Here is a 15186-nt window from a genome sequence, read left to right on the forward strand (position 1 = left end):
TCTCTTAATCACAACATGTCCTGTCACGATAGTATTCATGTGATTAACCTGCATTCAGTAAACGTGACGTCTGAACTTGACAGTAAGGTGCAAAACGTCTGTGCGGTACCATTTCGACAATCCTAGGTTGCCTTTTTTCTCGCGTTATCGTGTTCACAGATGCCCGCCCACTCTCCGTGACAACAACCCCCCCGTCAGCCTTCAGACTGAGGCGTAAAAAGCTGCACATGCATTCAGACTCAGAGTTCCTTTGAAGGGATGTGACCAATCAGATTTCACAATGCAAATACCGATCTCTCCTTTTCATCACGAAGATGATTGTGGCAAATATTTGTTTCCTTCGACACTGTCAGAAAAAACACGTTTCCAAGAATGAGCACGCAGACGAGCCACTACCTCAGACGCCTTTACTTTGTGGTTGTTGCTATAATTCCTTTTAAGGTGTCTTGGTTTAATGTCAGCCTGCATGAGGTTTATTCCTTTCACAATGACCTTTTATTAAAGCCTACAAGAAGAAAGTATGAAATGCTAAAAATCTAACTTTATTTATTTTGTTTTCTGGCGCGTTGTTGTGTCGATATTCACAGCAAAGATATTATCGTTAACATTCACGCAGCAGAATTTAGTTCAGGTTTCACTGAGCAGATTCTTATTTCTACTTGGATTAAGTGATTCTGTGATGTAGTCACTGCAGATGTGTTTCTTTGTTGATCGGAGCAAAGACAAAGTGCGTAACCAGAGCGCTGCAGGTTTAATTAAGCACCCCTTTATTTAGCAGAATACCTCAACCACTTCATCTCTTTTATCCACCCGGGTCTTTGGAATTAAATCACCTCACTGCCAGCCTTTCACACGATTAACTTTGTGGCCTAAAATTCAAATAAATATGTCAGAGCCTCTGTGGCTCTCTGGAACTGAAGGTTTGCACCTGTCTGACTGATGAATATGTGAGAAAATGGGTTACAGCACCACAAGTTTGTTATAGCAGTCAGAGTGACGGAGGAATGCAGCGATCCCGTCACGAATCAGCTTATAAATAGATTATTTCTTCCATTGTGTGCTGAAATTCTTCAACCGCTGCTGCAATAAAAGAAGGAAAAATATGCCTTCTTTCTGGGAATTACCTATAATATTCTCTTTAGTTTACACTGGTGCAATCAGTCCAGTTTAATTGTTTTTATATAGCACCAATTCACAGTAAGAGTTGCCTCAAGGTGCTCTACGATATTACAGAGACAACTCTAACTAATGATCCGACATGAAAGAAGGCAGTCTGGGATATTTGCTTCATCTGTGTGTTAAGGGGTTCCTCACAGGTACAGGCCCGTGGTCTGAATAATCTTAACAGTGATAAGTTGATGATATTTAAAATCAAAGCATTATTTAATGCTGAGACTTGTAGGGAGAGGGTCTAATGGACATGTTGGATGAAGGTGGAGAGAATCGAGCAGTGACATATCTGTGACATGTGTGGGGAAGCTATGATTTCTTTTTCTCTAATGTTTCACATTAAATTTTAAAGAAATTCATGGAGAAATCCAGGGCTCAGAGGTTAATCCTGTTTTCCTCCGTCGATGACGCATTATAAGATGTCTCGGCTTCACAGTGGGCTTCTTTGATACAGTAAGAAACTACGTAAAACGCCGTTTCCAGTTCACGTGTTACCTTTGTGAATTCTATCAGAGAGACAAACCTGTCTGATTGATTGCTTTAAGCCTGCAGCACCACTAACTAACACACTTCACTGTGGAAGCAAAGCATGGAGTACGAGTAGCTGGTCATATGTTACTGAAGGCAATAATTATTTAAATTTTGCTACAGTACTTTTAGATTGATGTCCCCAGTGTTGTGTGGTCCGGTGTTCTAAATTTAAACGTTGTTAAGAAAAGGAGGATCTATTAAGTGTTCAGTTTCTCCATGCACCATATATCAGGACTGAGAGTGTGATTAAAGCGATGAGTGGACCTATTAACATTTTAAGAGAAGTCATTTGAGTCTCATTATGACTTGAGGCTTTATAGGTGTTAGCGGGGCCTGCAGTGGTGGTGTCGGGTTCTTTCTCCAGCTTCAGGTGCCACCCTTTTGTACACCATCCTGACAACACCTGAAATGAACAGGGTTCATGATGCTGGGTGGCTGGGCTTGTAATACACTTATGGTTTACACCAGTTTACACTGTTATGAAGGGTTAAATTAGCTGTGGAGACATAAAACCTGTGAACATGTTGATTTCTGCAGTAAAGCTACAAATCAAGGGAGTGCAGTCTCCACCTTTCTCAGTGGCGTTATTTTTCAAATCCATATGCCTTATGGTTATATACTCGTATTGTTTTCTTCAGCTTGTAGCCATTGTGGAGTTTTGAAAGCAGGAGTAAACTGTCCATTTGTTGGGAACTATTTTCAGCTTGAATTGGTGCAAATCTGGTGTTGCAAATGCACCTGCATGATCCCTTTCTTTAGAGGAGATTCTGAAAAGTTGTTATTGCTATTTATATGCCATTAGCATCGGCCCTGTGCTATATGCTGAGACAATCTGGTTCTCTTGTGGACCTCACAATGTCTTTGGCTGCAAATGTCCTTAAAACTACACTCGCTGCCAGCGTGAGCCAGCAGCTGCACGGAGCTTGCTTTAAGTGAAAAAAGCTGCTCACCATCCAGTGTTGAACTCCACGTGTGCGTCGAACAAAGCGACAACAGGGGCAGAAGCTGCCCTCCAGCCGCTCACTCTGGACCTGATCAGTCCTTCCTGCTTATCATGGCGGACCACCTTGATGAACCCCGGGCCGTGCTGAGCATTGGTCTCATCCACAAAGTTCTGCAGATGCTCCTTTAGCTCCACTGGAGAGAGACACACACAGATTTAAGCATATTGTTAGCAGAAGTAGGATCTCTGACATCTGTTGTGTGACTGATCTAATCGACAATACTCCACAAAAGCTCACACATGCTGTATTGACATAATTCCACATGCTAGGAAAGGCAGTGCAGGAAGACACCGGCTGAGTTAAACTGATGAGCAGCAGTTGTTAGTATGCAAAACAGCAGGATGGTGATGATGTTGGAGCTCAGTCCAAGCATTTCATTTGCGCCTAAAGTTATAAAATTGAGACTTGAGTATTTCTCAAGGAAAAAGATGAGAAAAAAAGAAATGATGATATTTCGTCACAGGTGTAGTTTATGGTCGGAGAGTGGAGCCTCTCCTATCTGAAATATTTACAGCAGCTGTGCCCGAGACAGTCGATCCTGGTGGTGTGGCTGAGTTTCTGGAGTTGACAATGGCTGCTGATCCAAACGCACCTCAAATGTAGTCCAGTAGCGAGTATAGCAGCACCCTTGATGTGCATCTTGCAAGCCTACCATCTTTGAATGAGGTGATTTTTAGACAATCGCATGCTTGTAACTCTGTGGCAATAATCTGAAGAAACAAAAGGCCTCTGTGCCAAAGGGAAATAGTTACCTCAGTTTTGCACAGAAGAAACAATCCAACATTTTTCTTTAGAAGAACTGACGGCTAGCCAGGCCTGACTATTCAACATCAGAGTTGGACCTCAAAAAACCTTCTGGTCCTGTAGCCTATAAGAATATCATTTTTCGTCTGGGTCTCTTTAATGACGTTTCTGCTGTTTATGGACTCAGTCAGTCATTCTGGATCTTACTGAAAAATAAATTCGTTGTATTTTATGATTCTTGGTCTGACTGTGTTTCTAGGTCGAGGGCTATCCATCGTGCGTTCACTGTGATTGGTAAGTGAGTTAAGGCTCTTTCACATTATGTTCACTTTTCCAGCCCTGGAACCATTTTCATTTTTTCTTGCCTCCCTTTTTCTTCCTGAGTGACTTCACACAGACCTTGATTCACACAGACAGAAACATGCACAGAATATTTACGGCACACGTATATGCCATCTGCCCGCAGTGGAACAGCAGACGTCTTCATTTCCTGGTTGTGATTTTTCTGTGTTGTAATCCTGCCTGGAGGCTACGGCTGCTGCTTTTCTTTTTCTATTCATTATTACCATCAGCCTGGATTCTCTAGTCTCTCTGTTTCTTTTTAATGAGCCACAGTTTGCTGCTCACCTGGAAGAAAGATGGGCTCATTTACAACAGGAGTTGGGAGGATCTGAAAAGCACCTTACTGTGCTATATGTACATATGCGATGACTTCTAAGCACTCAAACAAAAGAAAAAAAATGAAATCATTAAATCAAGCCCACCAAGCCCAATTAGCCCGGCCCACACCATGCAACCTGTTTTCATATAAAATATAGCCAAGTGAAGAGGAAGAGCCCTGATTTACTTTACGCTGTTAAAAAAAATCAATTATGTGATTGAACTGAGAATTTTGAGATCAAAATGAATGATGGATTGATGATCGCCCAACAGAAAATCAATCAACATGTGTTTATATTCAAGACTATACAATATCACAAAGAGAAAGAAAAAAAGTTTTGACTGAACAGCAGAAAAAGCTGTAATATTTAGAATAATGTGGCTTATAAATGTTGGATGATAATTATATAGACAGTTTAACCTGATACCTAAATTACTGTTGACTAATTTAATTATATACTTACTAAATCAACTCATCCTATCAATTCCCACGAGTCTGATGCTCATCCAGTCTCTTTTCTTTCCAAGCTCCTTTGAACGCTCATTGTAAGGAAAATTATGTTTCAGTCAGGACGCTTTCATTGGAGGGGGGTTGCAAAGCAGCTTGAACAAGTGCAGCAACTTTCCATGAGCTTTGCCAGTTGGACGTGTAGCGTATCAGCTGATGTAAGCTGGCAGTGAAATCAGATCATCTGTGGCTGATTTGTGGTTTGCTAACATTATATTTGAATAATATAAGATTAATGAAGATTAATCTTAATCTTCTTAAAGTCCGATTAACAAAAACACTTCTTATGTCAAAAACATTTTTTTTAATATATTAGATGTGCAAGGCCAGTATGTTTAGGAGATCACTGTCGTACTTCTGCAGAGTGCATTACATACCAACCACTGTGTATGATGCTGGATTGAGGACACAAATGCGAGCCATGCCGTGGATCGGCGAGAGCATCAAAAGTTGCGTCTGGAATCTGTTCAAGCCACTCTCCTGGTTTCATGGTTATAGATCGGAAAGCTCCTGTTACCACCAAGACCACTTTGGACTCGTCCAGATCTCCTCGAGTTGTTTCTTCAGCCTCTGGTAGTTCTTGATTTTTTCGTTCCCCTTCTTCCTGCTGTTCCTGTCACATCTATCAGAACTGCAGTCTTCTGTTCCTTGTCAGCCACCACGTCTTGCTGATTAGCCAGCAGCTGCTTGTCCTTTTTAGAAATCACAGTTCCACAAGACCTTAGCTGTGTTGTTCTCAACCACCTTTGGTCGGCTGCTATCAAGACTTTCAGATTTCTAGTCCATATGTTGTCGTTTCTCCACACTGTGTTGTCCCCCTCAGCTTACACAGTCTCAGATTGCAGCTTATATTCTTCATTTATTCTAAATGGGGGACCTGTGCATAGTCTGCAACTTAGATCCTGTCAGCTGTGGTAGACTCCTGCCTCTATGGACCTGCGTATTCGGTCCTGTTGTGGTGCTGCCATGATCTGTCCTTTAAGCCAGCCTTTTCTAGACACTGGTAGGATTTCTGGATGCCAGTCATTTCCTCTGTCTGTCGATGGTACATCTCATACGGATACTTAGTTGTCCATGATCGTTGTCCTGTCCCTCATCACCATCTGTCTTCAGCTGCCTGGGGGATTCTTGGAGTAGCTCATCTCAGGGGGCAATCTTCCTGACGTATTTGCGGATGCTAAACGATCAGTGAGTCGATGTCTCGCTCATTCGTGGCATACAGCTTGATGTCATCCATGCACCGGAGGTGACTGATGGTCACTCCACTCCATAATCTATATTCACATCTACTTTTAGTGTTGAGCTGAGCGATATGCAGAGCAGCAGCAGGAACAGTCATCATCTTTGTGTAGTCTGCACTCGTGTGTTAAAAGTTGGCCTCCAGTCACTTCTAGACAAATGTCATCAGTGCAGTGAAAAGCACTCCAGTAACCATGTGTGGAGCATTGACTTACAGGCTTTCCTGTGGTCAATCCAGACAGTTCTCGTGTCTGCCCGATCGTAGAGTTCTGGTGTACTGCTCTATCAATCAGGAGCTGGCCCTCTGGTATAATTTTGCTCCATTTATGCCTTTTATACTGTATTTCCATGTATGTTCATATGTTTCAATGCATTATTGCACCTATTTCCCAGTTTTCCAAGCAAAACACAAAGAAGGATGGCTGAAGACTTTTTCCCAGCACTGTATTTATAATGGAATTCATATAAAGCTTTCAAAAAGATTCAAAGTATTGTCATTGTGCCATTAATGGAGGTTTGCATGGCTCAGTGATCTTTGATAAGCCCCCTGAAGTGATATGAACACAGCCTCTCAAGTCTAATTTAGTATTCTGGTGGCAACACTTGCCTGCATTTCCACTTTTGCCTTCATCTGGCCTCAGTTGACCCTCATTTGTCATAATTACACCCTGCATGATCAATAAGCAGCATTAATGATCTTGCACTTTTACTCAGTTATCTTTCATCACTTGCCTTCATTATAAATTACCTCCACGCAGCTGTAACTCATTCCAAAGCAAAAACATTAAATCATGAGCTACTTCCCAAAGAATTGCTAAGTTGAACGTTTGTAACGCATTAGGAGAGAATAATTTGAGGTAAATGTTAAACGTATTCATTCCCTTGCTTGCTCCACTAATCAGCATTCAACCCCGTGCAGCAACCATAACTAAACTCTGATATATTGTATTATTGAAGAACAGAGGAGCAGTGGCAGACCCATAAAATCTGCAGGCGTTGGATGCACGGACAGATTTCTCATAATGGTAATTATAGATTTGGCAGCAGTGAAATATGTTTCATTGTACGTGATGCAATTATTAACACTGGAAGTCTAATAGACAAGCCACATCCAGGCTTTGCCTGTGACTGCTGCAATAAGTCTGACTTTGTGTTCATGCACCAGTGATGCAGCTAATGCCTACACGTGTCATGATTTCGTGCACCATCCGAGGCAGAATATACGTGGGACATAAAACATGGACCAGTCGAGGCTGTAGCTCAACTAAAGGTGCCAGTGCATGCTGCAGTTATTCAACTCTGGATCTCTGTCCTATAATGTGAAGATAAGCTCTTCATCAAACTGGAGTGACTTTAACTAGCTCTTCATTTGGCTGGCTCTTTTCATTTCACTCTGTGTTTGAACCATTAAACATTCCAACAAGTTGGTTGAGCTGAAATTTTGCTGCCACTTGGGACCAAAGATGAAATCTGCAGCTTCACGTGGCTAAAATTAGCCTCAGCCTAAGATGAGGTTGAAGTTTCATTAGAAAACTTGCATATTGCTCTTAAGGTTTCCATCATTCTATTACAAGCTAAGCTAACCGACCCCTCATCAGTCCTCACTCTTATTTTTGGTTTTGGTTTTTTAGTTTTCGGAAACACAACAGCTCAGTTAGCTAATATATCCTGTCACTCTATTAATCCTTTTAGCAAATTTACACTTTAAAAATAAAATACACATAAAAACAAACAAATAAAAAAATAAATAACTACATATTGCTACAGCTTTTTGTTGTTTTTTACCACCCACGATAACATCCTGTAAAAAATTTCTGCATGACAGAAATTTTGTGTCAAGTTTCATCAGGAAAATTAAACTGCTAAAGGTGGAAACAACAAACTTGAGGGAAAAACACTGTCGAGTACAACTATAGACACGCTAGAGGTGATACGAGCAGCTGTTGATGTGCGACCCAAAATTAAACAAATGACTCTGCTGCAAAATGTGCCAGCTGCACTCCATGTGATAGAAAGAGAGTGAGATACAGTGGGGCAAAAAAGTATTTGGTCAGCCACCGATTGTGCAAGTTCCCCCACTTAAAATGATGACAGAGGTCAGTAATTTGCACCAGAGGTACACTTCAACTGTGAGAGACAAAATGTGAAAAAAAAATCCATGAATTCACATGGTAGGATTTGTAAAGAATTTATTCGTAAATCAGGGTGGAAAATAAGTATTTGGTCACCTCAAACAAGGAAAATCTCTGGCTCTCACAGACCTGTAACGTCTTCTGTAAGAAGCGTTTCTGTCCCCCACTCGTTACCTGTATGAATGGCACCTGTTTGAACTCATCATCTGTATAAAAGACACCTGTCCACAGCCTCAAACAGTCAGACTCCAAACTCCACCATGGCCAAGACCAAAGAGCTCTCGAAGGACACCAGGAAAAGTATTGTAGACCTGCACCAGACTGGGAAGAGTGAATCTACAATAGGCAAGCAGCTTGGTGTGAAAAAATCAACTGTGGGAGCAATCATCAGAAAATGGAAGACATACAAGACCACTGATAATCTCCCTCGATCTGGGGCTCCACGCAAGATCTCATCCCGTGGGGTCAAAATGATCATGAGAACGGTGAGCAAAGATCCCAGAACCACACGGGGGGACCTGGTGAATGACCTGCAGAGAGCTGGGACCAAAGTAACAAAGGTCACCATCAGTAACACACTACAACGGCAGGGAATCAAATCCCGCAGTGCCAGACGTGTTCCGCTGCTGAAGCCAGTGCATGTCCAGGCCCGTCTGAAGTTTGCCACAGAGCACATGGATGATACAGCAGAGGATTGGGAGAATGTCATGTGGTCAGATGAAACCAAAGTAGAACTTTTTGGTATAAACTCAACTCGTCGTGTTTGGAGGAAGAAGAATACTGAGTTGCATCCCAAGAACACCATACCTACTGTGAAGCATGGGGGTGGAAACATCATGCTATGGGGCTGTTTTTCTGCCAAGGGGACAGGACGACTGATCCGTGTTAAGGACAGAATGAATGGGGCCATGTATCGTGAGATTTTGAGCCAAAACCTCCTTCCATCAGTGAGAACTTTGAAGATGAAACGAGGCTGGGTCTTCCAACATGACAATGATCCAAAACACACCGCCCGGGCAACAAAGGAGTGGCTCCGTAAGAAGCATTTGAAAGTCCTGGAGTGGCCTAGCCAGTCTCCAGACCTCAACCCCATAGAAAATCTGTGGCGGGAGTTGAAAGTCCGTGTTGCTCGGCGACAGCCCCAAAACATCACTGCTCTCGAGAAGATCTGCATGGAGGAATGGGCCAAAATACCAGCTACTGTGTGTGCAAACCTGGTAAAGACCTATAGTAAACGTTTGACCTCTGTTATTGCCAACAAAGGTTATGTTACAAAGTATTGAGTTGTATTTTTGTTATTGACCAAATACTTATTTTCCACCCTGATTTACCAATAAATTCTTTACAAATCCTACCATGTGGATTCATGGATTTATTTTTCACATTCTGTCTCTCACAGTTGAAGTGTACCTCTGGTGCAAATTACTGACCTCTGTCATCATTTTAGGTGGGGGAACTTGCACAATCGGTGGCTGACTAAATACTTTTTTGCCCCACTGTACATCCCAGGTAGAAATGATTTTTCACCTTTATTATGGGACAATATTGTGCAGCTCCTGTTACAAGGATAAGTCACTTTAGTTATTAAAGTTGTTGAAGAGTTAAACAGCTATGTTGTACTTTTATTTAACACCTCCATTAAAAACACTGCTTGCATTTGACCCTGTGTACCCTGCTGTGGCTCTTCTGCTACAGAACAATGCTGCTGCTCCTGGCACCCTGACAGATTCACATTTTTTTAATCGTCAGTAACTCATATAACAGAAGGATGCATTTCACCTACCCCTGGTGTAAATGACATTAATGTGAATTCATTCTTTAAATGCTCATTGGACTCATCTCGGACAGGGATGAGTCTGCCTACAGGAGGGAGGTTGAACGTCTGGTGTCTTGGTGCAGCCACAACAACCTGGTGCTGAATGCCCAGAAGACAGTGGAGATTATTGTGGACTTCAGGAAGCACACAGCCCCACTCCCCCCCATCATCCTGACTGACACCCCCATCACCTCTGTGGACTCATTCCGCTTCCTGGGTACCACCATCACCCAGGACCTGAAGTGGGAGCCCACCATCACCTCCGTCATCAAGAAAGCCCAGCAGAGGATGTACTTCCTGAGGCAGCTGAAGAAATTCAACCTGCCAACACGGACGATGATGCAGTTCTACACCGCAATCATCGAGTCCATCCTCACCTCCTCCATCACCGTGTGGTACGCTGGAGCCACTATCAGGGACAAACAGAGACTGCAGCGTGTTGTGCGCTCTGCTGAGAAGGTGATTGGCTGCAGACTCCCATCTCTGCAGGACCTATACACCTCCAGGACACTGCGGCGTGCAGCCCGGATCTCAGCTGACCCTTCTCACCCTGGACACAGTCTGTTTGACCTGCTCCCCTCAGGCAGGAGGCTCCGGTCCATTCGCACCAGAACCTCTCGCCACAAGAACAGTTTCTTCCCCTCTGCTGTGGGACACATGAACAATAACCACATGACTGTCCCCGCCACTAACACATGACCCTACGCTGTGTTCACTGCATCATTCCATGTCTGGCACTGATCACCACCTGCACTCATGTATATATCTTTCTACGTAGCACTCATAATTCTTATTCTCATGTATATATCTCATGTATATCTCATGCACATATCTTTCTTTCTACATAGCACTTTAATTCTTATTGTCTGCACTGAAGCACCGCAGCAATTTCCTAATGTTGTAAACCTCAACATCTGGCAATAAACCCATTCTGATTCTGATTCTGATTCTGATAGAGTCTAAACCGTGTCAAAAACTTTGTCTGTCTTATTGTTGCTTTGGATGAACTGAAGCATCCGCTCGTTCTATTAACCGATGTGAAAACTGAACAAACACAACAAAAACTGGAAACTGATACAGTTTGTCTTAGAGTTAAAGTTGTGTCTTTGGAACATACCGCAGCATAAAAGGATGTAAAAACAAAAAAAGAGAAAAAAAGACTTGTAGTGAAGTCCAACACTAAAATATTTGATGGACATTTCAATTTGGACATATTTAGCCATAATATAAACAAGTGCAGAGTATCAGTGAGGAGGAAGAGAGAGCTGTTATGAAAGGGATGAAAACTGGAAAAGTGGCAGGCTCAGACTGCATACCTGTGCAGGTACAGAGATGTTTAAGAGAGAGGGCAGCGGACTTTTTAACCAGTCTGTTTAACACAGTCTTGGAGAGTGAAAGGATGGCTGAGGAATGGAGAAGTGTGCTGGTACTGATGTGCAGAGCTGTAGGAACTACAGAAGAATAAAGCTCATGAGAAATATCATTAAGATATGAGAACGAGTTGCTGAAGCAAGGTTAAGAAGAAAAGTGATGATCAGTGAGCTGCAGAGTGAGCTCATGCTGAGAAACAGCACTAATGTTTGGATTCAGTGCTGATGGAGAAGTATAGACAAGCTCTTTGTGAATCTACAGAAGGCATATGATTGGGTGCCAAGAGAGGAACTGTGGTCCTGCATCAGGAAGTCAGGAGTGAAGTATGTGAGGCAGGTGGTGCAGGACGTATGAGGACCGTGTCACGGCGGTGAGCTGTGAGTAGCTGATAGATGGGATGGCGGTGGGGGTGGGATTACATCAGTGATTGGCTCTGAGCCCCTTCTTGTTTGCAGTGGTGATGGACAGACTGACAGATGAGGTCAGGCAGGAGTCTCTGCGGACTCTGGTGAAGCCGAAGGAAGAAGCAGCTATATTGTAAACAATAAAATAGGGAACGATGTTTTGGCTTAATGCTGGAACCGGTCTTCTAACTAATGGGATGTTAGCCATCATCTCCTTCCTCCACTAGAAGGCATTTATGGTTTTATTCTGAACTAGTTTTGAAATTTAACCTTTGGGTTAATTTAATGTTACACAAACCATCCGTGGAGCGACCATATTGCATACACAGCACTTCTGTGGTCAGAGGATTAGTAGATGTGTTTGAGCCCCTGTCAGTCAGAAAATCAGCAGATTTCCTTTTGATCTTATTTCAAGTTGGTAATTAAGCTAATACTCAGCACATGAGGGATATAAGCTGTCATGTTCACATGAATGCTTGCAGACAATATACATCTCCTGTGGCTCAGGAGGCTGTGCAGTTGGGAGGTTGGTGGTTCAGTTCCCATTTGCTCCAGTCTGTGCGCAAAGCTATCACTGTGCAAGATAGTGAAGCCTGAGTTGCTCTCTGATGTGTTCATTGAAGTGCTAATGTTGGATAGAAAGCACCTCAGGCACAGAAAAAAGTGCTTGTATGAATGGGTGAATGAGGCTCGTAAAGTGCTTGAGTTGAAAAGCACTAAATAAGATCCAGTCGATTTACCAGCGTGCCACGCTCTGAACTGGAGATTGTTATTCCTGGCTCTACTTAATTATGTTTGGATTTGTGTATCTGTGTTCATTGGATTTACCAAAACCTCCCTGAAACGTCTGCAGGTTGTTCAGAAAGCTGCAGCTGATTGAGACTTCTAACTACTCCTATATCACACTGTTGCTAAAACAGTTGCACTGGCACCCAGCTAGCTTCAAAGTCCATTTTAAGATTCTGGTTTTTGCTTTTAGAGCCGTGCATGGACAAGCACCTGTGGACATCAGTGAACTTTTGCATCTAGACATCAGCTAGCTGTGCAGCACACAAGGCTGAGAGGGGAAGCAGACGGAGCTTTTGCAGCAGTGGATCCAGACTCAGCAGCTCTCTGCCTATCAGCTACTCAATGGTCTCTTTCAAAAAATTCAGCTTCTTATCTTCATTTTTTTAGCACCTCGGTTGTGAAGCACTATAATTTTTTACTTTATTTTCTTTACTTTATTTAGTATTTATCGAACAGTTTGAATAATGGAATAAGCTGATAGTCCGCAGTGCTGAACTGTATCACACGTCTTCATCCAAAGCGAAAAATCCCCAAAGGTTTCATATCCTTCAGACATCATCAGTAAGTAAAGAATTTATTTAGATGTGTCGGCACACATTCGTTTGAAATTTCCCTGGAAGAAGCCCACACAGGCACAGGGAGGACATGGTTACTCCACACAGGTTTTAACCAGGAGCCTTCTCCCTGTGAGGGGACACTGCTAAGCAAGACATTAAGAACAACTGCTGCTGTGCCAGCTGTGTAAGTGCAGGCTGGCTCTGAGGAAGCTTGAGGGTTTTATGAAAGTCAAACAGCTGGAAGCCACAAACACAACTTCAGCTCACGTCACATCAAATCTGAAGTGCATCAGGTTCAGTTCAATTTTACTTATACAGCAACAAATCACAACAACGGTCGCCTCAAGGCTCTTTATATTGTAAAGTAGACCCTTCAATAATACAGAGAAAAACCCAACAATCATATGACCCCCTATGAACAAGCACTTTGGCGACAGCGGGAAGGAAAAACTCCCTTTTAACAGGAAGAAACCTCCAGCAGAACCAGGCTCAGGGAGGGGCGGGGCCATCTGCTGTGATTGGTTGGGGTGAATCAGAGATTCAATCATGATTAGCCTCACAGGTCTGTCTGCCTCCGCTGAAACGTGAAACAAGCTTAACCTCCTAAGACCCGAACTCTTCGACAGCATGCATTTTTAATTTCTCTTTGATATTTGGGCTGATTGGGGCCCGATGAATGTAAAAACATTCAAAATTACCAGATTTTTTTTCCCCTTATTTTTGTTTTTAAGAAAAATAAGAGCTACATGAGGATATTCATTTAAAAATTTGATAGAACAGTAGCAGTATAATGTCCTCGTAAGTGGATATCAGGTCCTTGTAGAGCAAAATTGGGTATTTTGGTCTAAATAACCCAAAATGTGATGTCCACATATGTGGGCGCAGGTCCTAGGAGGTTAATGTTAAAGCTAAAAAAGAAGCTTAATGACTGTTTTGTCCACAAAAGGCCGGGCTAATGCCACACGCTGGATGCGTGAGAGCTGAAAACATTAACAGTCCACTCCTCTCACACTGACAGCAGAACAGTGGTTTGTTTTATTTTATGTAGTTTATATATTTTTAGCAGCCTTTAATACTATTTCCTGTAAGCTGTAGACATTCACGACGGCCGTCTACCACGCCACTTCATTTCTACTGTTTTCTGTCTTCTTCTGTTTAGACTTTTCATTTCTGTGCCCACGGTGTAATGATGTAAGCCTTCAGTGTGGCTTTAGCTTTAAATATACTGTTTTATTTCTATCTGTGCATTATTCTCTTCCACCAGACGTGAGACCTCTTGAAAACTAATGATTTATCATTGGAGTCTGTTTACACAGAATAACCCTGCGACTGAGCATCTTTGATCTTACACATATGATGCTGTTACAACCAGCCAAAGAGCTGCTTTGAAGAACTGAAAAATCAATAATTTAATGCATATAAAATCTTAATCTACATACAGAGAAGAGGCCTGTGAAGACCTTTGTTTCTGAAACGTACATATAAATACAGACACACTAATTTATACTCAGAAGATGTGTTTTATTTGCAGATCCCTAGAGGCAGCAATATATTTTTCTTAAAAGCAAAAACTGTATTGGTTTGCAAATGACACGTTGCAGCTTTCTGAATATGGATTTCCTCACTGACCGAGTTTCTGCAGTTTTACACCAAATAAATTCCAGTTCTACATGAAGTAAAAGATCAAGAAGACTTTGATTAGAAACCCCCCCGAAAAAAAAGCATCGTTATAGCATTAGAAGAAATACAACTTGGCATGGATCACGACATCTACAGATGACACTGTGATCTGTAGCAAGAGTAGAAGCAAAAGAGCACATGTGTGTGAATGAGACGGAGACGGGTGTAAAGGCGAAGCTGCAAGGAGCAGAGGTAGGGAAGATGGATGAGTTTAAATATCTGGAGTCAACCATCCAAGAGAGAGTGCACAAGAGAGGTGAAGAAGAGAGTCCAGGCAGGGTGGAGTGGGTGGAGATGAATGTCAGGGGTGATTTGTGACAGAAGGATCGCAGCAAGAGTGAAAAGGAAGGTTTACAAGGTTGTAGTGAGACCCGCTCTGAGGTCTGGTTTGGAGATGATGGCACTGACAAAAAGACAGGAGGCCGAGCTGGAGGAGCTAAGATTTCCACTGGGATTAGAAGCGCGTACATCAGAGGGACAGCTCCGGTTCAGCGGTTTGGATACAAAGTTAAAGACACGAGGCTGAGATGGTTTGGACATGCGCAGAGGAGGGTGAGTGGAAATGCTGAAGATGTCAGGCA

At 42.6% G+C, this 15186-nt stretch overlaps 1 protein-coding gene across 2 annotated transcripts in view; it reads right to left on the bottom strand.

Annotated features, from left to right (window-relative positions):
• The window catches only part of galnt18a (UDP-N-acetyl-alpha-D-galactosamine:polypeptide N-acetylgalactosaminyltransferase 18a), a 181045-nt gene that overhangs the window by 74006 nt on the left and 91853 nt on the right, over positions 1 to 15186 (bottom strand). For both annotated transcript variants that reach the window (XM_086302125.1, XM_086302124.1), the window contains exon 4: positions 2652 to 2838. In XM_086302125.1, the coding sequence (XP_086158251.1) occupies positions 2652 to 2838 (187 nt within the window). The remainder of the gene's footprint in view (positions 1 to 2651; positions 2839 to 15186) is intronic.

The sequence above is a fragment of the Aulonocara sp. 'chitande type north' Nkhata Bay genome, linkage group LG7, assembly GCF_057382095.1.
Source record: "Aulonocara sp. 'chitande type north' Nkhata Bay isolate Kocher_YH1m ecotype deep benthic linkage group LG7, A_spYH_male_GT1.1, whole genome shotgun sequence".
NCBI classification, from domain to species: domain Eukaryota; kingdom Metazoa; phylum Chordata; class Actinopteri; order Cichliformes; family Cichlidae; genus Aulonocara; species Aulonocara sp. 'chitande type north' Nkhata Bay.